Source organism: Marmota marmota, unplaced genomic scaffold (assembly GCF_001458135.2).
Source record: "Marmota marmota marmota unplaced genomic scaffold, marMar, whole genome shotgun sequence".
NCBI lineage: Eukaryota > Metazoa > Chordata > Mammalia > Rodentia > Sciuridae > Marmota > Marmota marmota.
The window spans coordinates 29,448,190-29,472,681 of record NW_026000019.1 but is presented as its reverse complement, the minus strand read 5'-3'; the positions used below and the strand labels follow the sequence as shown (position 1 = coordinate 29,472,681).

Sequence of the window (24,492 nt, the reverse complement as noted above, 5' to 3'; positions counted from 1 at the left end):
AAAGGGGGGGGGGGGGGGGGGGTGACAAGCAACTTGCGTAGATTGATACAGCAGGAGTGAGAGCCGTTTATTGTAGGACCAGAGCGATATTTATACATTCCACACAGCTTATCTTAATTAGCATAAACTAGATACATCAGTCAACCAATAAGGAATCTCCACACTTAATGGCTCGCTGGCGTTACTTCGCAAACCACTCCCCCTGGCAAAATGCCAGGCGCCATCCTGACTTGTTTACAGACTCTAACAAGTGAACACTTACCCTTCCGTCTTCCATAATGAGTTAAATTGGACACTAGTTTACGAATCTGTAAGGATAGTGCCGGTGAAATGACTACCTAAATCTTCTTATTTATTCCACCACCTAAATTATACTATTTATGCTAGTGTTGTCTAGAGTTCCCCCCAGTTCTGCCCAAGTACTGTTTTCTTGGGGATCAACCTTGAGAATCTTCTTGATGTTCCTTGAGAATCAACACTGAGTCAGCTCTCACTAGATAGTGACCCAAGATACCCTATCTTAACGGTGCCTGTTTTTACTGTGTATTTCCTAAGTAGAATCCAAGACTGAAAACTGTACCTAAAGAAGCCTCTGAAGAATGTGGTCACCAGAAGGGCCCCAAAGAAGTAGTGGTGTTGAAAGTAACAGAAACATTTACTTATGAGTTCAAAGAAGGCGGGAAGAAGATGTTTCATGCTACAGTGGCCACTGAGAGCGAATTCTTCCGAGTGAAAGTTTTCGACATCAACTTGAAGGACAAATTCATCCCAAAGACAGTTATTGCCATATCCGATTACATTGGCCGCAACGGGTTCCTGGAGCTATACAGTGCTTCAACTGTGTCTCATGTGAGCGCAGACAGAAAGATGGAGATCTCAAAGACACTGATTAAAAATGCTAATGCAACTCCTAAAATTGAGTATCTTTGCTCAAGAAGCACAACAAAATACGTGAATGGGGTGTACATGGTGTATAAGGTAAGCCACAGCACTATTTCATAAAGTTTCTTCTGCAAGCCCAGATTTTAAGATTCTTAACTTGTTGACGGGAGTCGACTCAATTTACTGAACAGAGGAAATCAAGGCCTGACTGATCAGGGATTGGGAAGTGGAGACTTCATCATCAGAGTATGGCACAGTAAGTTTCAGAACAGTTGTCTTTACAGGATCTCACCAGGAGAGTTCTTCAGAGAGAGATTCACCAAGAATCTTTGGCATTTTAACAGCTATTCTGATACTTTCATAGCCACTCTGGTCTATAACACCCTACAGTTCATCTCAACACATGTATCCTTAGGATTTTGCTTGAGGTTTCCCCATCAGTATCAATGACAACTTAATTGTAAATAAAGAGTTGGCCTCGCAAATCTGGATCTGGTTGTGGTAAACACAGTAAAAAACCAAATAGATGACTCTGCCCCAGGATGTGGTGACATTTAACAGTGACCTCAGATTCTGATCAGCTGGACTCTTGTCCCTTTAAAAGGCTCTCACCTTTTCCCATTCATTACTTTTCATTCAGAGATGGTTGAGCAGCTGACCTCTGCATTAAATCATAAGAGAAACATAGAAGCTGAAAGATCAGAGACCTATAGTCTCAATCAGAGACCCCTCAATTGGCAAAGAAGCTTGGTGAATTCTTAGACTTAGGGTCTTTCAGTCCCGATACACCGTGCAACTTAGTACCCTTAGCTGAGATAACTGCTTGTTGGAAGTGTGTCAATCTGCTATGTATGTCTTTGAGGATGGTCTATTTTTGTTGTTGTTCTCTTTGGTAGTGAAGAGAACAACAACTAAAATAGACCAGGGTTAATCAATCACTGAGCTACATTCCTAAACCTGTCTGTCTTTCAATCATCTATCTACTTAGACAGGGCCTCACCAAGTTGACTAGGCTGGCCTTGAACTTGTAACCCTCTGAGCTCAACCTCCAGAGCAGTTGGGATTACAGGCATGCACCACCATACCCAGATAAGGGCGACTTTTTCTTTTTCTTTTACCTGGGATGTTTTCTGTTTAAACAATAGTGCAAATATATGTGGCTGTAGAACTAATAAATATAGTGGAGATATGACCAGAAACGTTGGGGCTAGATGATCTGGATTTAATATTTGGAGAAGAGCAAGTCAATGAAGAAGACAAACAATAAATTGTATATTGAGATAACAATCTACTTAATGAGGAAATGTAATAGTTTCCCTCAGCCTCACCCAGGGAGCCTGAAATGACCTTTCTTCTCTTTTCTTGTGGAGGTATCAAAGAAACCTATACAGGTAATCAGATTTTTATAGTGACTATGCCTATGTGGAAACAGATTAGGAAGATAAGGTTTTCTAGAAAAACCTTACAGATGCAGACATTAAATTAGGAAAGCCTGAGAGATGTTCGGTGGAAAATACCTTAAGTTTTTGTTACCTGTGATTCAGAAACTTCAGATCTATTTACCTTGTCAGAGATAAACGTTTTCATTTATAGCCTGTATTTGTCAAATATGTAAGAATTCCTGATACATTTCTCAGAAGATGAATGTTGATAATCTTTTGCAGAAAAATGTGAGGGAAGATTGCACTTATTATGAAATACAAGATGATACCGGGAAGATGGAAGTGGTGGTGTATGGACGGCTGACCTATATCAACTGTGAAGAAGGAGATAAACTTAATCTCTTCTGTTTTGAATTGACCTTGAATGCAGATAAGTGGCAGCTGAGATCTGTTTTCCACAGTTACATCAAGGTGGGTGTTCTATGGAATATCATTCTTCCAAAACAAGTTTTTTTTTTTTTTTATGTTGTACTTTCAGGAAAATAAACTCTCTATGCTGTTAGAGTGTTCAACATGTGGGAAGAAAAACTAAGCTCTGCCGATTAGGACATATGAACATCATTTTTTAAAAGCTAATTCTATTTTTAAACGTAATAAATAAAGTAAATTCAGAGACACTTTAAAAATTCATTCTTCCCTAAGCTAAATAATGAAAATATGTTGAATTAACCAAAGTAAGGAAATAATTTAATGAAAGATTTGGGTTAGATTAAGGAAGATTTGTTTCAACTTCTGGCTCTGTGATTTTCAAATTGACTAAAGATTTTAAACACGAGGCACTTCTCTGTCACCATCTATAAAGTGGGGAAATATTTTCTAACATAACAGGTCATCAACAAAACCCCTCAGAGATGTAGGTTACCAGTGCTGCCCTGAGCAAATCAGAACACAAGTACTTCCCTTTAGAGAAATGGTAGATGACAGTGTCTGTGCTCTTTGTCACACTGATGCACACGTTCATGTGCAAGTCATGGAACACTGCAAAAGGCTGATGCTGGACAGCAAAGAAATAAAATAAAAAGGCTGACCTGTTCAAGCCACTGAAATGTACACATGACCTGTTCAAGCACATCTGCTGAGATCTCTCTGATCCTCAGGACCAACAGTCAAATATTCCTCCCACCAGGTGCACGAGGAAAGCCTTTTATAACTTCCTCCCTCCCTTCTGCCCAATGAAAACCTCCACTCAGCTTTGCCTTGGGGTCCACCAGCTCTTCTCTCTTCTGCTGTTTCCTGATACCACCTGTGTTCATGTGGATAAAGTGACTAGCTGATTTTCTAGTCCTAAGCAAGTGGGAAAAGGTGACGCCAACCACAGGAATGGATACAGGAGATAAGTAGGAGTGAGAAAAGAGATGAGGTTCGTGGGGAGGAGACCCTGTGGGTGAAGAGAGAAATGTGTGGCCAGCTGCATCTCAACTTCTGGCTTTCTTCTTCAAGGTAATCAAGGGCAACAAATCCAAGATATGTCCATTCAATCGTGATTCAAATGTGGACACTTCACAAGAATCCTCCTTAAAGCCAGGATACCATTGATAACAGTGCTCATGGAGATGAGATCCAAGTACAGAAAAAAATATATGTATATATACTTGAAATATATTACAAACAAAAACCAGCTTTAGTCTGTGGCTGTCACTCAGTGGTGCTGTGCTCCCCTAGCAAGCATAAAGCCCTGGGCTCAATACCCAGCAACACAAAAATAAATGAATAATAAATAAATTTAAAAACAAATATGATATTCATTGCTTCTAGAAAATGGGATTTAGAAGAGCCTTCTACTTTCTACTTGTCTGTATTTCTAAATTCCGTATTTTACATAGATAATTTTTATATTTTAAAAAAATAATAATAATTTTTTCTAGAGCAATGCTAGGCTCTAGTCACAATTGAATAGGCTATGACCTGCTAAAAAAAAAATAAAAAAAGTTTGGTGTATTCGGCCTGGGGTATAATTGCAAATCCCTTTGTCCTGGAAGGGTGGATATCTGAGAATCTGTCTCCTAAAGGGGCCACAATCAGGTACATTGTCCATGTGGAGGTGTTTGTTGTCTGGTTATTTGCATGAACACACTAGTATGATAAAAGAATTTCTGCCCCTCCCTGATGTACTCCCTGTATCTGAAATATGCAGTTCCATTCATCTACCCAAGTACCAACAGACCTCCGTGGCTATCCCTCCACAATTCCTCCTCCTTACATTCCTGTGTGTGAATCCATCAGGAAGTTGTCCCAGGCACTTCTGCAGTAGGCAATCACTGAAGAGAACTGATTTTCTTTAGAGTAGAATAGCAGGAAGCAGATATCTGCAAAGAAATTTTACTCTTGTATTTTTATCGATCACATATTGGTACCGGGTATTTTGTGATTGTTTTATGTCCTTTAATCTTCCTATATGCCCTGAAAGGTGGATGGATAGTTTTCTCCATTTTACTCTGTGTAGTGTGTGGCAGACAAGCAACAGACAGGCGCACTCACTCTCCTAAGGACACTTAGATGGGAAAGTAGAGAGCTACATTAAGAATCCAGGGAGCAGTTCCAGTGTGGGGGAGGTGTGATGGGGAAGAATTGGAGCTGAGTTGGAAATTTGGAGAGCATGGGGACGTTTACCACAATATGGGTCCGAGACTACGGATGCCCTATTTGTGGCTCAATGCCCAAGGAGTATTATTGTATTGTATTGTTTTGCCATAAAATGCCTCCTTTCTTTTTTTTTCTTTTCTTATAGTTGACTCAGATGCTAATTAAACATTTTCTTGCCTATAACCACACCAATAATATATATATATATATATATATATATATATATATATATATATAATCACATACACACATATTGTTATACATTTATATATAAAGGTATAACAGTTCTGTCACTGCAGATGTGCTTACATGGTAATGTATTACATGGTATGGGTATGTATTTCTCATCTACTGTTAGAAAACTAAAGTTCAAAGATATTTAATGAAGTGTCAAAATCAGTTACTCGGCAAATTAGGAACAGAGATCATCCTGGGATGGGAGCCTACTAAAACTTCCTCTGAATTCAAAGTTGACTTATGGACACTAAGGAAAAAGATTGTTTCGTACCCAACTGATATTGTATTCTGAGTTGTCCTGATACTCTGAAACTCTATGTAAACTTCCTACAATTTGCTATTCTTGAGTCTGTAGATGGTGGCAATTAAGAGTAAAGCATGACTTACAGGGGACTTGCCCAGTGGCCCTGCCCTGTTTTCCGTCATGTTGATTCCCCTTGGAACTTGTAAGAACTGGGTCTCCAACAGAGATAATAAAAAAAATCACATTCTGCATAAGAGTTCGCTTCTTTGTTTTGTTTTCACTTAAAAAGCTTCATCTAGTTCCACAGTCCCACTCTAGCTTACATCCTTGGGTCATACCACATATCAGAGCTCCTCCTTGGAATTAAAATAAACTAAGAAAAGCCAAAATCCAGAGCTGCTGCTAGATTTGAAGCATGTGGCCAAAGAGGTCAGCTCAGCTCACAGAGATGCTAATCTGCAACTATAGACATCTGACAGATTGGGTGGTACCAAGTGGTTTTAAGCTGTCCAAGACAGAGAAGTGTCATTGTGAAGGTTTCTGGGGTATCCAAATATGATAGTGATGAAAAGAGTCCTGGTGAGCCACTGTAGACCCTTCACTACTATAACTCAGAAACTAGCATTAGCTGGGGAGGACTACTGCACCACAGGTCACCTGTGGAAAAACCAAAACCAGAACTCTAGCACTCACAGAGAGCCATCGGGAGCTTCACTGGTCTGAATATGATCCAACTGAAGGGAACAAGTGCACAGTGACCCACAAGTAATTCGGGGACACTCCAAAGCCTGCATACTGAACTACTGCAATCAATAGAAGCACCCAACTCACAACATTGAACCCTCTGATCAGTCAGATGCAGGCCCCTGAGCTGACAATTCAAAAATTCCTGGTAGTTTGGCTCCTGTGCCCCTGCAACTCAGGAAAGATCCACAGGCAAGATTCTTTAGTCCGTGACCAGCGCAGGCAGTATGAACGGTATGAATGGATAGGCCATGTGGGAAAATCCTAAGGGAGTTTAAATTAAAGACACAGACTCCAATTATCTTTAAACCAGCTCCAGATGGCTCCTCAAACCCCAGCCTCAAGCTACCCAGGGAAGTAGCGAGGTTTACTGAAGAGGCTAGCGAGAGCAAGAGAGCAGGCCAAGGAGAGGGCTTTTATTGGGGAACAAAAAATTCTGGGAAAATCCCATCCAATGAAGGTCAAGGGGAGGCAGTGTGAGATGACTGGATCTTCGAGGGCAGTGGTGAGGCACGCCTCCACACGGACAAGCCCTCGGACCCAAGAAGGGTGGGGAAAGCTCTAACACCTAGTGTCTGAGCACCTCACACCCAGCAGGGGAGGTAACTCAATCACATGCAAGGATGGCCTCCCACAAGATTCAACAAGATTTTCTCCATCTGGACATGGTATACTATGAACAACTCTAATGTCAAGTCTGATCATATAAATAACTGCTTCACTTGAATGATAATTCTTAATGCAATAGCCAACACTGTACCTTCAATGCATTTCTATTTCAAGGAATGATATTAAAGAAGCCATCAAGTCTACTAAAAAAAAAAAAAAGCCCAAGAACAGATTATATTTTTTAGCCAAATTCAAACAGACACTTAAGAAAGAACTAATACAAATCCTCCTCAAATTATTCCTTGAACTAGAAAAGGAGGGAACTATTCCAAAATCATTCAATGAAGCGAGTGTTGTCCTGATACCAAAACCAGACAAAGACACATCAAGGAAAAAAACCTTCAGAAATACCCTTGATGAACACACAGGCAATAATTCTTAATAAAATAACTGGCAAACACATAAAATAACACATTAAAAAGGTAATGCTTCATGACCAAAGAGTGTTCATCCCAGGAATGCAAGGTCCATTCAACACATGAAAATCAATAGAGAACATAAAGAGTCTTAAAGACAAGAATCTCATGATTTTCTCAATAAACGCAGAAAAGGCATTTGAAAAAATACAGCACCAATGCATGTTTAAAAGACTAGAAAAACTATCCCTAGTTTTTCTAGTCACATACCTCAACATTGTAAAGGCTGTGTACAACAAATCCAAGCCCAACATCATTCTGTAAGGAGAAAAAATAAATCATTCCATCTAAAAACATGCAGAAACCAGACAGGGATGCCCACTGTCGTTACTCCTATTTAACATAGTCCTGAAAAATCTAGCCTGAGCAATTGAGCAAGAGAAGGAAATTAAAGGGATATGAATAGAAAGCTGAGCTAGAACTATCTCTATTTACTGATAACCTGATCCTATAATATTTAGAAGACCCAAAAACCTCCACCAGAAAACATCTAGAACTTATAAATGAATTCAGCAAAGCAGCAGGATACAAAGATCAATACCCATAAATCAATCACATTCCTTACTCCAAAAATGAATCTGCTGAAAAATCAGGAAAACTATTCCATTCACAATACTCCAATAAAAAAATAAAATAAATAAAATATTTGGGAATCAATCTATCAAAAGAGGTGAAGGACCACTACAATGAAAACTACAGAACACTGAAGAGATTCAGGGAAGACCTTAGAAGATGGAAAGACCTCCCGTGTTCTTGGGTAGGCAGAATTAATATTGTCAACATGACCCTACTATCCAAAGTGCCGTGTAGATTCAATGCAATTCTCATCAAAAGTCCAATGACATTCTTCACAGAAATAGAAAATAATGTCATGAAATTCATTTGAAAAAATATGAGGCCCAGGAAGATTCAAGAATCCTTAGTAAAAAAAAGTGAAGCAGAAAGCATCACAACACCAGACTTCAAATTAAACTACAAAGCTATGGTAACAAAAACAGCATGGACTAGCTTCAAAATAGGTGTGAAAATAGATGGAATAAAATGGAAGACACAGAGACAATTCCATATAAATACAGTTATCTCATATTAGACCAAGGTGCCAAAACCCTATATTGGAAAAAAAAAAAGTCTCTGTAATAAATAGTGCTGGGAAAACTGAAAATCCATATGGAGTAGAATGAAAGTGAACCCATATCTATCACCCTGCACAAAACTCACCTTAAAGTGGATTCAAGACTTAGGAATTAGAACAGAAACCCCGCACCTGTGAGAAGAAATAGTAGGATGACACTCCAACATGTTGGCTCAGGAACTGACTTCCTTAAGACTCCCAAAGAGCAAGAAACAAAATAAAAAATCCACAAATGGGATGAAAACAAATTAAAAAGCTTCTTCTCAGCAAAGTAAACAACTAACAGCACAAAGAGTAAGCCTACAGAATGGGAGAAAATCTTTGACAACTGTTCCTGGGATATGACATTAATTTCCAGGATATAAAAAGATCTCAAAAAATGTAATATCCAGAAAACCCCCAAATAACCCAATCAATAAATGAGCAAAGAAACAGACACTTCTCAAAAGAGGAAGTATGAATGTCAACAAATATAAGAAAAAATGTTCAACACCTCTAAAAATTAGGGAAATGCAAATAAAACCACACTGAGATTCCATCTCACTCCAGCCAGAATGGCAATTATAAAGAATAAATGTTGGTTATGTTGTGGGGAAAAAGGTACATTCACATTGTTGGTAGGACTGCAAACTGGTGCAGCCACTCTGGAAAGCAGTATAAAATTGCCTCAAAAAAAAAAAAAATCAGGAATGCAACTATCATTTGACCCAGCTATTCCACCCTTTGGTCTATACCCAAAGGATCTAAAATCAGCATACTACAGCGACACAGCCACATCAAAGTTGATAGCAACACAATTCACAATAACTAAGCTATGGAGCCAAACTAGGTGTCCTTCAACAGATAAATGGATGAAGATATTTTATTATATAGACACAAGGGAGTATTTCTCATCCATAAAGAAAAATGACTTTATGACATTTGCCAGTAAATGGATGGATCTGAGGACTATTGTGCTAAGTGAAATTAGCCAATCCCAAATAAACAGGAGTTGAATGTTTTCTGTGATACGGGGAAGCTAGTCTACAATAAGAGGGTGGAAGGTGGAATAAAAAATAGAAGTCCAGTGGATGAGACGATAGGGAAAGAGGGGGATGGAAAAAGAGACAGGGGAATGAATCTGATATAACTTTCCATGTACAAATATCAATATATTATAGTAAATATCACCATTTTGTGCATCCATAGGAAATGTAAAAGAGAGAGAGAGAGAGAAAGAGAGAAAATAACTATGGGTAAATAGCAGAAAGATCAATAGAGGGAAGGGAACAGGCAATGGGGGCAAGGGGCGTGGAAGTATGAGATGCTGGAGAATGAATTAGAACAAGATATATCCCATTCTTGTATTTTATATACACAATGGATTCTAATTGTGTATATATTCTAAATGGATTCTACTGTCATGTGTAACTAAAAAGAACCAATAAAATAAATAAATAAACACATAAATAGGAATTCAAGATCTGAACATTTTAATAACTGAAATTTACAACTTCACTTAGCTTGATAGCAAATTGAAGCTCACAGAAGAAAAATTTAAATTGTAATACTGTATACTCCAAAACGCAGAGAGAAAAACAGCTAAAGGTAAATGATCCAGTCTAGTGGACCAATTAATTAAACAATAATAGCAAGAACTCTTGCATAAGTAATATGAATCCCAGCCAGAGAAAAGAATAAAAATGGTAGAGAATAAGACATCTTAAAAGATACTGCAAATATTATTCATGTTTGAAAACATTGACTTACAGAAGAAAGGGAATCAACCAACTCTAAAAAGTCAAAATACAAAAAATAAATAAAGTATAATGAACTTTTGGGATCCCAGTCAAATTGCTGCAAACAAAGACATAGAGTAAGTATTTAGAGTGGCCAAAATGGGATACTGTTGGAACATAAGATTCAGTAAACTTCACAAGGTTGAAATCTCACACAGTATGCTTTATGATCAACCAGAACTAAATTAATAACCAATAACAATGCTTAGGAAATCCCCAAATTCCAAAAATTTATATTGTGTATTATAAAATAACTCATAGGCCAAATAAGAAATTTCTAGGGAAATTATAAAATATATTGAACAGAAGATAACAGAACTTTATCTAAGGGTGTGGGATACCAGGAAAAGCAGTGTGTGGAGGAAAATAATGTTCATGCAAATCCTATTAGAAAGGAAAAGAGGGGACATCCCCAAATGCTGGCATCAAGACTCCTTAACAAATTTCCATCTTTAAATGTTAAATTAAAAAGGAAAGCAAAGTAAACACTAAATGAAAAAAAGGATTAAATAAACAGATGTGAGTGAATTACCACAAATCAGACAAAATTAGAACAAATTAACAAAGACAGTTTCCACAAAAATTAATAATAAACCTTGACAAAGATTAATGGATATAATTTCAGTTGTGAAAAACAAAATGTCACTATGGTAACTACAAATATTAAAACAACAAATAATATTTTGAAATAATATTTTGAGAAACTACACCAATAAATTTGAAAACTAAGATGAAATAAGAAAACTTCTTCTAAACTACAAGTTACAAAACACAATTACGAAAATGATCCCATGAACAATTTAAATATCTAAATAGTCCTGTGCCTGTTGAATAAAATTCATCCAATAAAGGAAAATATTTCCACAAAGGTAATTGTTTATCTAGGTGATTTCATTAGTGACTCTATCAAAAAAATCTAAATGCCCTGTTTAAGGCATAAAAGATAAAATAATATATAGCATTACCTTAATATCAAATTTAAATAAAATATTAGAAGAAAAGGAATGCCTAGCATTCCTTATGAAGACTAATGCAAAATACCTAACAACACACTAACAAATTAAACCCAGTCCTATGGAAGAAAGGATCACACTGCTATATGAAGAAAATTAAATTGATGCAAAGACACAAGTTCAGCATTCAAAACTCAGTATAGACAGCAGAATAGGTTTTTTGAAACATCAATTTGAATAATTGTCTACACACAATATATGTTCCAAGTGGTAAGGTGAGAGATTACAGCCTCCAGGGATAGCACAGAAATAAGATTCACTGAAGAAGAGTAGGAAGGGCTGTTTGGCTGTTTTAGATTTCCCTACATCATTCATCCCTGTTCTCAGGCACCATAGTAGGGAGAGAGATAGCCTCCACTTAGGGGAAGGAGAAGAACAGGAGCACTGGACTATATTTTATATAATGGGGTGACCAGCCCCCCACCAGGGTAGGTTTCTGCTCAGGGAGTGTGAGCAGCCTGGGAAATAAAAAGTCTGAAATAATTAGTAAGAAAGAGAGACAGAGCCAGAAATTAGATATAAAGCTAGTGACTGATGGGTCTTCTAGTCCTGATGGGAGCTGGAACTGAACAACTGGACAAAGGGCCCTGATTCTTCATTTAAGGGGGAGTTCATCAAGCAGGGATGAGGTTTCGGTGGGAGGCATCTTGCTTCTAGATGAGGTAGAGGTCTTGCAGTGAACAGGTTGATTGGCATTTTGGCAAGCCACACTCATCTCCAAGAGGCTGTGTGGCTCCAGAGGGTCACCCATCTCCATCCCTGGTGCTGTGCTGAACTTGAGATGGAGCTAGGCAGGATGCCACATGGACCAGACATTCTCAAACCAGCGGGGTTACTGCTGGGAATTCTTGATACCAGGCTTTCCTGCCTAATGGCTTCAACATTGCTTTATTCCACGCACAGTTCATGAATGGCTCCCCAAAATTTCAGACCTCAGTGCCAGGCCTGTCCAATCAAACCATACTGGCGACGAGCCCATAGCCACAGACTTCAGACCAGTACCCAGGGTTAAAACACTAGGCCATGGACAGCCGCTGGCACTACCCGGGTCCCTACAGCGCCAAGCTTCTGACCCAACCCAAAATGAAGCTGTCCCCTGAGCCATAGTCATCAAGACTGGCACAAATAGGGCCTCTGTTTATGTAGACTCTAGGCATTTTCAGTGCCAAGCCACAAAGATCAGCCCCAGTCTTTAAGCCCTCACCAAGTTTCAGACCAGTCCAGAGCCAGGTTGGCCCCACGGACACAGGCTTCAGACCCAAGCCAGCATCAGATTGGTACCCATAGCTTCAGGCACCATGCCTGCAGCCAGGCATAGCGGCTGGTCACTGCAGCCCATGGTCCAGCACACTCAGGACTCAGGCTCACTCCAGAAGACACAGGGTCTGGACCCATTCCAGTAGACCCAGCACAGGATTGGTTCCCATAGGCCCAAGGAGGACCACATCTATGGACTGAATTCCAGGCCAGCCCCATGGTCCCAAAACCCAGGTAAGGCCTCCTAACTACTGGCACCAGATTTGCATCCAAACCTGGATTTCAGACAGCACAGATTGACACATGCTTCATGTCCACCCTGCACAATGCCCACCCATGACATCTGAAGAGTCTAGACCCACCCCAATGGACTCAGGCACTAAGCTGGCCCTTGCATGCTGATCCTCTAGTACCACTTCTACACAGCCACACTCAGGGTTATCCCCTGTGGACCCAGGACCCACATTTGCCCCTGTGGTCTCAAGCTTCATGCCCAGCTTGGCATTAGGCCAGCCTCCAAGAACTCAGGTTCCGGGCTGATCCAAGTAGATTCAGGCACAGAACAAACAGTGAGCTTTCTATTGTTGGCCACTGCCTAAGGCTTAGGAAAAATACATATTGGTTTATCTAGTAAACTCCTAAGTGTAGAGTATGAACTTGAAAGCATTTTTTCTGACTTTTTCTAAAATTAGGTTATTAAGTTGTGTGTTATCTGCTGGAAGAAACATCAGAGGGCACACACCACAAACTTTGTTTTCGTATAAAAAGTAAAGAAGATTTAGGAGTCATGATCATGTTTGTCTTTTGTGAATTCTGGACTAGGATGCTCCCTGACCTCTCTCTTCCGCCTCTCTACCTTGGTAAGATCAGCTCAATGCATCACAGAAGCAGCAAAAGCAAATCTGTAATAAACTACCATGAAATTCAGAAGTCATGGAAGTCAGACACTAGCAATGTTCTCCCTGATTTGTCCTATGTTTTCTATTTGTGGATTGACTCACTTTGGGGACATTTCAAGTCCAGTTTTCCAGAGTAAGAGCCAATATCTTTGACAGTTTAAAAAAATGTCCCCTCCCCCCAAAAATTATATATCAGGTATTTGAGCCTTTGGAACCTTAATGCTCTTCCAGAATTTAAAGGCCTCACTCCTGTAGTGCTGAGTCCATGACTCACTTGTGGTTCTTGTCTTTAATTCAGAGAGGCAAGGAAATTAATTATTGAAATCATGGATCCGAGTCACAGGTAAGAGCAACTAGGGCAAAATTCATTTACAGGTTTTCCAAGAAGGATTCACAAAATGATTTTGAGTTCATACCCTATTATGTCAGCTAGCAATAACTTTAAAGTGTCACGTACTATGGAAATTACCTGAAAATCTGATCTCCTTCTATTCAGGAGGTGCAGTAAAGAATTGGTAATAATTGGTAATAATAGATGCTTCAACCAATATCCATCTCTCCACTGGCACTCTGGGAAGAGCAAAGGAGGAAGTCATTGAGCGACTCACCTTTCCCATTTGACACTCTCATACGGGGCTTTGGTGTCTAGGGCCCCATCTGCTAAACAAGAAGCTGCTAATGATAGAACTTCTATCAGTCTTCAACACAATAAAAAGAACAAGAGGATAACTCCACCACCATTCTTCATTATCAGTAAGATATTTATGAGAAGAAACTCTAGTTTCCCTGCCTAATGAAATAGAAAGCTTTGAAACTCAATGGGAGGATTCTCAAAATTGCCACATAACTTCTCTTTCACTGGGAGGAGGGCAGATGAGGGAGAGAACTGTCTAAGGACATCATGAAACAGCTGACACTAATCAAAGATTCAAATGATCTAAACTTGTGCTGTTTTCTTTTTCTTTTTTCAAACGATTTCATTTTCTTAACCTTGCACATCTTGCAGTTCAGTCTCTGGAGAGGATTACTAATATGCCTTCCTGTGCTTCTAAGACAAGCAGTGATTTCTGCAGTTCCCATGCAGATCTCAAAATCTACAGTACCTTGGATGAAGTTCCAGTGTGTCAATATCTGTAAGATTGTCTGTAGAGAAAGTTCTGAGGTTCTAGTTAGTAATCACAAGCTTTCAGGGCATTTTCTCTTAACATTCTTTCCTCCAGTTCCTCTTTTGCTCCATTTTCTACAACTTAAAGCCTAGAGTCCAACTTTTCCTTTCACAACTCTTCCTAGGCATTAGCAACTTTCTCTCATACCATGTTCTGCTGCAACTTCTATGATCCTGGGACCCTGGAGAGAAAAGAAAATGTAATTCAGCAAGCCTGATCTACAGTTTTAAATGCTGTCTACTCATGTTGAAGTTCTTGTTCTTGAATGAGAATACCCTGGGACTACTCAAAATTAAGGAACTTGAGGAAGTTGAGCAGCACATGTTTTTCTCACTCCTTGTAACAGTACTGCTTCTTGGGAACAGGCATAATGAGTTGGGCTCCCAAAGTAGCCCAGTGTACAACAGTTATAACTGAAAATATTGTGTGTTTGTGGCTTGGGGTGGTCACCAGTGTCCATCTTCATGCTATTCAAGATTTTTCTTGCTATCTTTATTCTCATTGGTCCTTTAACTTCTTGGAAGTATATTTTCTTTTATGACTTATTATCTAAACAGCAAATAGTATTTAAAGGTTGACATTCTTCACAATACAAGTTACATAAGGTAAATGCTCACAATTTTGTTTAACTTTCTCTCCTAACCCCCAAATTTGTTCTTTCTACTTGTTTCTTTATATTTAGTGCCTTATACGTGTACATAAAGATGGCATGAAGAAAGAGCCTACAGAAAAGAAGAAAATCCCCACCAGCCATTCCTCTGACAGGGAATCAATACGTAGAACATACAAAGAACACAAAAAGTTCAACACCAAAAAAACAAAACAAAATTTTAAAAAACCCCAAATAACCCAATTAATAACTGGGCAAAAGGACCACACACTTCTTAATAGTTTTTTTTTTTTTTTGTACCCAGGATTAAACTCAAGGACACTCAACCACTGAACCAAATTCCCAGCCTCCCCCCATTTTTTTTTTTTACTTAGAGACAGGGTCTCACTGATTTGCTTAGTACCTCACTGAATTGTTGAGGCTGGGTTTGAATTGTTGAGCAGTGCTCTTGGCTCAGCCTGCCAAGCTGCTGAGATTACAGATGTGTGCCACCACTCCTGGTGGCTAATTGTTTGGTTTTGGGGTTTGTTTTTTGTTTTTTGTTTTGGTATTAGGGTTTGAACTCAGGAACACTCGACCACTGAGCCACATCCCCAGCCCTATTTTGTATTTTATTTAGAGACAGAGTCCTACTGAGTTGCTTAGCACCTCTGTGTTGCTGAGGTTGACTTTGAACCTGTGATCCTCCTACCTCCGCCTCCCTAGCCGCTGAGATTACAGGCATGCACCACCACTCCCAGACTTAATAGTGTTTTAAATGGAGGAAAAATTATAAACAAAACAGATAATAACTACTTTTCTAATACTACAGTCATGTGTCACTTAGCAATGGGGATATATACCCTGAGAAATTAGTTATTTGGTGATTTCATCATTATGAAAACATCATAGGATATATTTACACACACTAAAATGGCCATAATGTCACTAGGCAACATAGTCTCACGGGACTACCATCATATATGTGGTCCATCATTGAACCTTTGTTATGCAAGCACATGACTATACTTGTATTAGTTTTCAATTGCAATATAAAATATCACAAATAGAGCAGTTTAAAACAACAGAAGTGCATGATTTCAGTTTCCTTAAGTCAGAAATCTAGATATGGGTCCACTTAGTAACTCACCAGACTGATATCAAGGTATCCACTTGGACTACACTGATCTGAAGTTTGGATTTCTCTTCCAAGTTCATTCAGGTTGTTGGCAGAAGTCCATTCCTTGCTGACTGTAAACCAGGGGTCTCTCTCAGCTCATATGGACCAACCTCACGTCCCGGCATGGGGCTCTCTGACAACATGACAGCTTATATCTTCAGAGCCAGTGGCTATGGTAGAGGTGCTGGTAGTCCAACCTAATCATGGTAGTGATATCTCATCATTTGCTTTGGTCCTTCCCATACTCAAGACAGGATTATAAAGGGCACATGTACTAGGAACGGGAGCCTCAGGGACCATCAGAGAAGTGGGCCAACAATCCGACTGTTTCTTTTCAACAAATTGAATTAACATATGCTTTTTATACATAAAATATATCTGCATGAGCATACGAGGAGCTAAAACCAGTTTTGCCTCTAGAGAACAGAACTAGAGGACTAGGAAGAAAACAGGAATATTTCTATATCTTTGGACCTGTTTATATGATTTTAGCTTATTTATGCATGACCTCTTCAAATGAAGTCATTAATGAGAATGAGACCAGCTCGTCAATGCTTCCCCATTAAAGGAAGCACAAATGCACAACAGTCTTTTCTGGATGTATTACTGAAGGTTCAATGCATGGCCATGAGCCTGGCCTTTCCAGGTGAATGTGTGTTTGTGCCTACTAAGCACCAACCCTAGGCAAGCCAGTAAGTCTAACACCCACATTTTAAATCTTGACTTGCCTTCTTATGCATCACCTGGTGAACAAATACCAGAAACCAGGAATACCTGGACTAGTGCTTCCTGGGGGAAGTCTTTCCATAGGGCAGGAAATGGGACTAAGTGTTCTATTTCCATGCATCCTGCCAAGATGTCTCCCTGGTAGTTCATTAGGAAATGATTCATTTTGTGAGCTTGGCATTTGATTTTATTTGTTAAATATCAGGGGTTTTGCCATAATGATCATTCACATGAGAAGAAAATTATCTATATATTTATTCATATATTTGAGGTATCATCTGTTTAAGCCCCACCACAACTTTTTCAATAATAACAAGCAACGTTTCCAACACACTGTGGATCTAGCTATAAAATGTTGTCAGGGTAAGAACTAGATGACCTACTATTTCTTTGGATGTCAGGGCATGAACCCATAATCATAAGATTTAAATAATCAATACTGTCTACTCTAATAACAGTTACAGGGAGTATTTCAATTCTATAAAACTATTTCCACACTGCCATCATGTCAACTGACATCTTATATGACCAACTGCATAATCCCATTATATTTGCCTCCTCATATAGTCCTGTTATTTTACCCTTGCTAATGTTCTATATGTTCTCATATAGAGATCATGGTTTTTTTTAGATAGAACAAAGTTGTAGGATTTACATTATTTTTAAATTTTTTTTGTTTTAATTACTTATACATGACAGTAGAATTCATTTATTCACTTTGATATATCATACATAGATGAGATATAATTTCTCATTTTTCTGAGTATACATGTTGCAGAATCATAATGGTCATGTAGTCACATACATACATACAGTAATAATGTCTGTTTTATTCTACTATCTTTTCTATCCCCACATACCCTCCCCTCCCCTCCCATCACTTCCCTCTACCTAATCTAAGATAACTCTATTCTTCCCTAGTGTCCCTGCCTTATTGTGAAATAGCATCTGTATATTAGAGAAAACATTCAGCCTTTGGTTTCATGGGATTGGCTTATTTCATTTATCATGATATTCTCCACCTCCAACCATTTACTGGCAAATGCCATAATTACACTCTTCTTTAAAGCTGAGTAATATTCCATTGAGTATATATACCACATTTTCTTTATCCATTCATCAATAAATGGGACGGATTTATATTAAATCCATCCTTCTCAGCAAAGAAAACAATAATGTGAGGAGAGAGCCTACAGATTGGGAGAAAATGTTTACCACATGTACCTGCAATAAAGCATTAATCTCTAGGATACATAAAGAACTCAAAAAACTTAACACCAAAAAAAAAAAAAGATAGCCCAATCAATAATGGGCTAAGGAACTGAATAGCCGCTTCACAGAATAAGAAATACAATTGATCAACAAATATATGAAAAAGTGTTCAACATCTTTAGCAATTAGAGAAATACAAATCAAAACTACTCTAAGATTTCATCTCATTCCTGTTAGAATGGCAATCATCAAGAATAAAGGCAAAAATAAATACTGGTGAGGATGTGGAGAAAAAGGTACACTCATACGTTGCTGGTGGGACTGCAAATTGGTGCAACCACTATGGAAAGCAGTATGGAGATTCCTCAGAAAACTGGGAATGGCACCACCATTTGACCCAGCTATCCCACTTCTAGATTTATACGCAAACAACTTAAAATCAGCATACTATAGTGTCACAGCCACATCAATGTTTATAGCAGCTCAATTCACAATAGCTAGACTATGGAATCAACCTAAGTGTTCCTCAATAGATGAGAGCATATTTTTAAACACCATGCTAGAATTAATTATAAATAGCCTCACTACCCTTTAATGCTAGCAACATATATATCTAAGCATCACTAAATTCTGCAATATATAATCAGGAAAATCCACAGGTGTATGTGGCCTTCACACCAGTTCCTACTTGATTTCCCCTGACTTATTCTTGCTTTAATAGAAGTACAGATGGCTTTAAAAATTTAGACATCAACATCCATGTTGACCCAAGATTTCCAGAACTGATGACTTCTCCATTATTTCCTTCATGGAACCTCCAGTGGGTGATATTAAACTGCTACATGGCACAGACATGATTAGAAAGCGTATTTTTATGAAGAATCTCTCATACCTCCTTGATCTGAGCTTTCTCTTAAAGGGTTGGCATACTACATGATACATCTATAGACCAGAGCAAACATTCAAAACCCAACATAGAAGGTTAAATATCAATGGCAATTTTATTTCAATAATTACATTTATACTTTTTGAGTAGTTACTGTTTTCTGGTTCTAAAATCTGTGTTCTTTATGTAGTTTATCTCGTTCACTTTTCATAACACAGTCATGAGGCTGTTATTCCCTGCCCCACTTCACACAAAAGAAAATCAATGTACACAAGAGGTTAAAAATCTCCATGTTCTCAGAAATAATGACTGGTAGAGAAAAGATTCATATCCAGCCTTATGACATCTAAACCTTGATTAATTAATGAGCATATATGGCTTTAGAATAGACACTATGACATGCAAAGGTTAATATTATGAAAATTTCAGAAGTGACAGCATCATGTTTGGGGTTTGTTTGCACAGTCCAGGTTCTGCAGAGCATTCTTGTGAAGAAAGAGGAGCCCTGGTGTCGCCAGAGGATATTCTAATAAAAAACCCCTCTCTCCAGAAGCAGGTACTTCAATCCTTTCACTCTCCTCTCCATCCGAGAGTGCATTTTATGAATTAGATAACCATTCCAGAATTGCTAAAAGCTGTGAAAATTAACCCAATATTATGAATATTGCTAATGGTGAAAATAAAGGTACCAAATTATGATTTTTAGGTAAACTCCCTTGCCCTTGGTAAAAGGTATGACAAACCACTAATAGGGACTAGCTTCATTGGTTTCTTGAATATTTCTGAATATGATTGAGAACTTTGGAGAATTGTGGCTGACTGTCATAAGACCTCCAAAAGTAAACTTCTGCATCTGTGTGTTTGAGATAACCCTTCTAGCGTGGTGGTCATCTAAACACCTAAACCATCATAGAGTTTGGGTTCCTGGAGCCTGAGTAGCAGGTGACAGGAATCCATGTGTATTTGTTTGATGACAAAGGCTTAAGAAATAAACACCCATCAATGAGTCCAAATTTTTGTGAGTCCCATTGTATAACCTAGGAGGGGTATCTACCAAAGCATGACCCAAAGAATTGTGCTTTGCTAGTAAAATTAGCTGAAGCCAGTTTTAACAACAGGTCAATGCAGAATTCTAGCCCTAACCAATGAAATTCCAATCATCTATATTTTTAATTTTTGCTGAATCTTTTGATCATTGCAAAATCCAAGGTCCTGGGGGACTTATACCTATTTTTCTGAGAGTTAATAATTTAGTTTTTACACTCAGGATTTTGATTCATTTTGGATTAATTTTTGCATACGGTGTGCGATAATGGACCAACTTCATTTATGTGCATCCTGTTATCTCGACAGCAACCCGCGCTGATGAGATGAGCTGTGTTCAAAAGAGCTGGTTGCAACATTAAACTAAGAAAGCGGCAAGAAAGCATGCAACACACAGACATACATTTCTCAGATCAGGACGGATCTGCTACCTGAAGGGTCAGCTTTCATGCTGGGCACTGGAAAAGAGAGCATATACCCAGAATCTCTTTATTTTTATAGGGGGAACTAACAAAGGAGTTTTGATAGAATGTTCTTCACCAAACAAGGCAGGGGATAAGGTTTCAAGGGTAGAGTCTTGTTTCCTAATGTCTTGTGGTCAGCAGATTGATTGACATCTTGGCCAGTCACACCCATCTCAGATGCTGTGTGGGATCACAGGCAGAGCAAGAGAAGAGGAACACTTGCTTGGCACAACCCAATCAGTGTGCAGTCCAGACCTGTTCCCTCATATGCTTCTATGCACATAGTCCACACACACAGTCCATGGATGGCTCGCCACAATGTTACTATCTAGTTATCTTACCACCATTTGATCATGACTAATCGTTCCCCATTAAATGTGCTAGTGGCTTAAATTATACCCCAACTCCCCGTGTGTTGAAGTCTTAAGTTTGTGAATGCAAACTTACTTGGAAATAGAGCCTTTGAAGTGAAACAAGATAATCTGAAGTCAGTAGGGTAGCCATAAGTCAATATGACTGTGCCTTAGAAAACATATGCACATGGAAAATACCATGTAATCACAAAGGCAGGGACAGGAGTGATGCATCTATAAGTCAAAGGAAATAAAACAGAGTTAGCCCACAACCAGAACCAAGGAGGTAAGCACAGGACAGATATTTCCAACAGAACCTCTGAAGGATCAAACCTGCAAATACCTCCATCTTGGATTTGGAGGCTCCAGATCTGGGAAACAATGCAGTTCTGTTGTTTAAGCCACTCAATTTGTTATACTGGACTAAGAAGGCTCTGTACAGGGAATGCAGACATTAGAACTGTTCACATTAGGATGCTGTTGCAAAAAATACCTAAAATGCAAAAATGGGTTTGGAATTGGATAATGGGTAGAGACCAGAAGAATTTGAGGTGCATGCTACAAAAGAAGTCCTGGACTGTTTTGAGGACATTAGTGGAAGATATGATCATTAAAGGAGATTCTACTTAGAGCTCAGAAAAGCGGGGTGTGTGTGGGGTGACAAGCATGGAGAAAATCTCTCTGAGAAAATAGATGGTCCCCGACTTATAAATGGTTCAACTGGTGTTTTCTGTACATTACAATGGAGAAAAAAAATGATACATGTTCAGTAGAAACTATACTTTGAACTCTGAATTTTAATCTATTCTCAGGCCAGAAATATGTGGTATGATACTCTCTGGAGATTTTGGGTAGTGGTAGTAAGCCATAGTTCCCAGTTGGCCTTGTGATCAAGAGGATAAATACCTCATGTTATGCCATTTACCATGTGAATAGCTGCGATGTTTGGCCACCTTCCATGAAGTGAGGTTGTGAGTAGAATAGTATATCCTTTGTGTACACTCATATAATAGTTATACACAAAGAACAGGGAATGAAAGATGACACAAAATAAAACAAAAAGTAATTTCCTATAATACTTAGGGGAATGATAATAATAAGGGGAAGCATCCGGCACAAATAACCGTTTTACACCCAAGGCAGGACTAGGAATGACCTGTGATGGAATTTTAGAACTGTAATTGAACTTAGAGCCACGTTAGTTTGGTGCAACATATGTTTAGTGTCATCTGGTGGCCACCTCTAAGAATTACATCTTCTAACTTCAGCTAGCCTAGGAAACAAAAAAATGCGACACAGTGTCTTTACTAAAATGCTTTAGATACTACCTTATAGTTAATATCTAAGGAGAACTAATTATTTATATCATTGACTAACTGGATGGTACCATTTAACTTTAGGGAAATCGTAAAAGAAACCGTGATCCCCCTTGTATATACAAACACAAAAACATACACACAAATATTACAAAAAGCTGTGGGGGGTTGTGTGTTTTGCTATTAATTACAATTGAACTTAGAATCTTAAAATTGTTACATTCAGGGGCTCTCATTTTAGGGAGTGTTTGAGTGAGATGCTCCTCTCTGGCCACTTTTAATCATTCGGAGATTGAAAGAAAATGGGGGAGAGTTGTTTTTAGGGGGAAGATGCACACACTTCCAGTGGAAACAATAGTTATATAAAAATAGTCTTTGAGATGTAGGTAATTTATGTTTCATACATAAGGGAAAAAAGTGAAAACTAGAAAGAATCCTTGAGCTAAAATCCAGAAGGATAGCGTCTGCCCATAAAGTAGGGCCAGCAGTCTAGGACCATGGCAGGCTGACCCAGGGGAGAAACAGTTAGCTGTGAGGAGATCAAAAGGTGCCTGATACCCAAGTTTATGACTTTTCATATTCTAATTTCTTTTGGTTTTCTTCAAGCCTTCAGTAAAGTGTGAAAATATTTCAAACTATGTAGATGGTGCCTTGAGCATTCAGATTGACATCTGTCTCGTGTGCGTGGTCATGGCAAGTGGACTAGGGGTAAAGATGGGCAAAGGGAAGATGAGGAGATGAGGAGTGTCAGCTCAGAGGTGGCAAAATAATGCTGGGATGGTTCTGAAGAATTTCTAAAAAAAATTTTTTTAAGCCACTTATTAGGGATTTTCAGTAAAACGGATCACAACAGCAGCTCAATTACTAAACAAATCCTAACAATTCACTCAGGAGAACCTACGTCTCTGACTCCATGAAGGGTTGCATTGTGATTGGGATACAAGGTGCCTCTCAAAATTTCTGTGAGAGACAACAGTAATATTCAGAGACGAATCCATCCGACTGAGAACTGTAATCTAATCAGTTAAGTCACTTGAGGGATTAATAATTTTAAAGTAACACTGCTGCACTGAGTGGCAGGTATACAGACAATTAGAGTGTGGCTGGAGGAAGTAGGTCACCAGGGGCAAGTCTTTGGGGTCTCTAATTTGTCCCTGGCACCTTGCTCACTCTGCTTCCTGCTGCCGTGAGATGAACAGCTTTTCTACACCATGCCTTGATGTTCTGTATGGAGAGTATGACAGAGGATGGGAAAGCAGTGTCTGGTTTGGGGTCTCGGATGTCCTCATGGCTGTGGCAAGCCTGGGGGCCTGGGGATGTTCCTATATAAGGGTCCAGGATGCCTGGCTGCTGTGGTAATGCTCTGAATGAGGAGGCTCTGTGGAAGAGACTTACCAGCTTCAATCTTGATGTCGGGCACACAGCTCCAGGGACTAGAGGAACTCTCTTGCTAGGAACCACAATGTGTCACCAGCTCCCCTACTGCTGAACCTGCCCCTTTAACAGTAACTTTAAACAATGGACCTTCTTGAGAGCTACGCAGAGCTCCTAGCATCACACATTGCAACTGTAGTTGGCAACTGCAGAAAAGCTGCATAAATGTTTCTAGTCCTGTAACTTTCTGAGTACAAAGAATAATGTTTGCATAGCCTTTAACTTGATAATGAGACTTGTATAAAGAAAGATTGCTGGTGGGTTGAAATAACTTTTGGTTCACAGGTAGCAGCTATGAGCAGCTCAGAGTGCTAGGAAAACCTAAGCTTGTACAGGCCTGACAGGAACACCTGCAGGACGGGGTGTTCTGCTCTAAGTGAGCCATCTGTGAAACCACATCCTCAGCACTTGTGGTTAGCGTTGCCAAGCTACCAGACTACCAGATCAGGAAACCGAGGGTCATATGCTTCAGGGCATGAAACCCCCCAGCTCATAAAGTCCCCCTCCCTTAGGGACTGCTGAGAGCCATAGCCAAGTAGGAATGACGCATGGCAATTTCTCAGCTCAAAAGGTAGAGCTTAATGCAGTATTACAAGCTTTTGTGATGTTTAAAGATTCTGTATTTAATTTATTTTCTGATAGTCAGTATATAGTTAATGCTATAGTATCCCTTGAAGATGCTGGTCGGATTTCTCCTTCCTCTACTGTTTTCTCTTTGTTTTCCACTATACAAAGTCTAATCTGGGACAGAAGAGATCCATTCTTTATAGGACATATCAGGGCACACACAGGATTGCCTGGAGCCCTTAGTTTGGGCAATGATTTA

General features: G+C 39.1%; 1 protein-coding gene across 1 annotated transcript in view; it reads left to right on the top strand.

Annotated features, from left to right (window-relative positions):
• LOC107147271 (gamma-interferon-inducible protein 16-like) overlaps nt 1–24,492 on the top strand; it is a 55,860-nt gene that overhangs the window by 9,876 nt on the left and 21,492 nt on the right. Inside the window, exons 7-10 of the mRNA XM_048810233.1 lie at nt 559–978; nt 2,547–2,735; nt 3,765–3,844; nt 13,946–14,049. Coding sequence (XP_048666190.1) covers nt 559–978; nt 2,547–2,735; nt 3,765–3,844; nt 13,946–14,049 — 793 coding nt within the window. The remainder of the gene's footprint in view (nt 1–558; nt 979–2,546; nt 2,736–3,764; nt 3,845–13,945; nt 14,050–24,492) is intronic.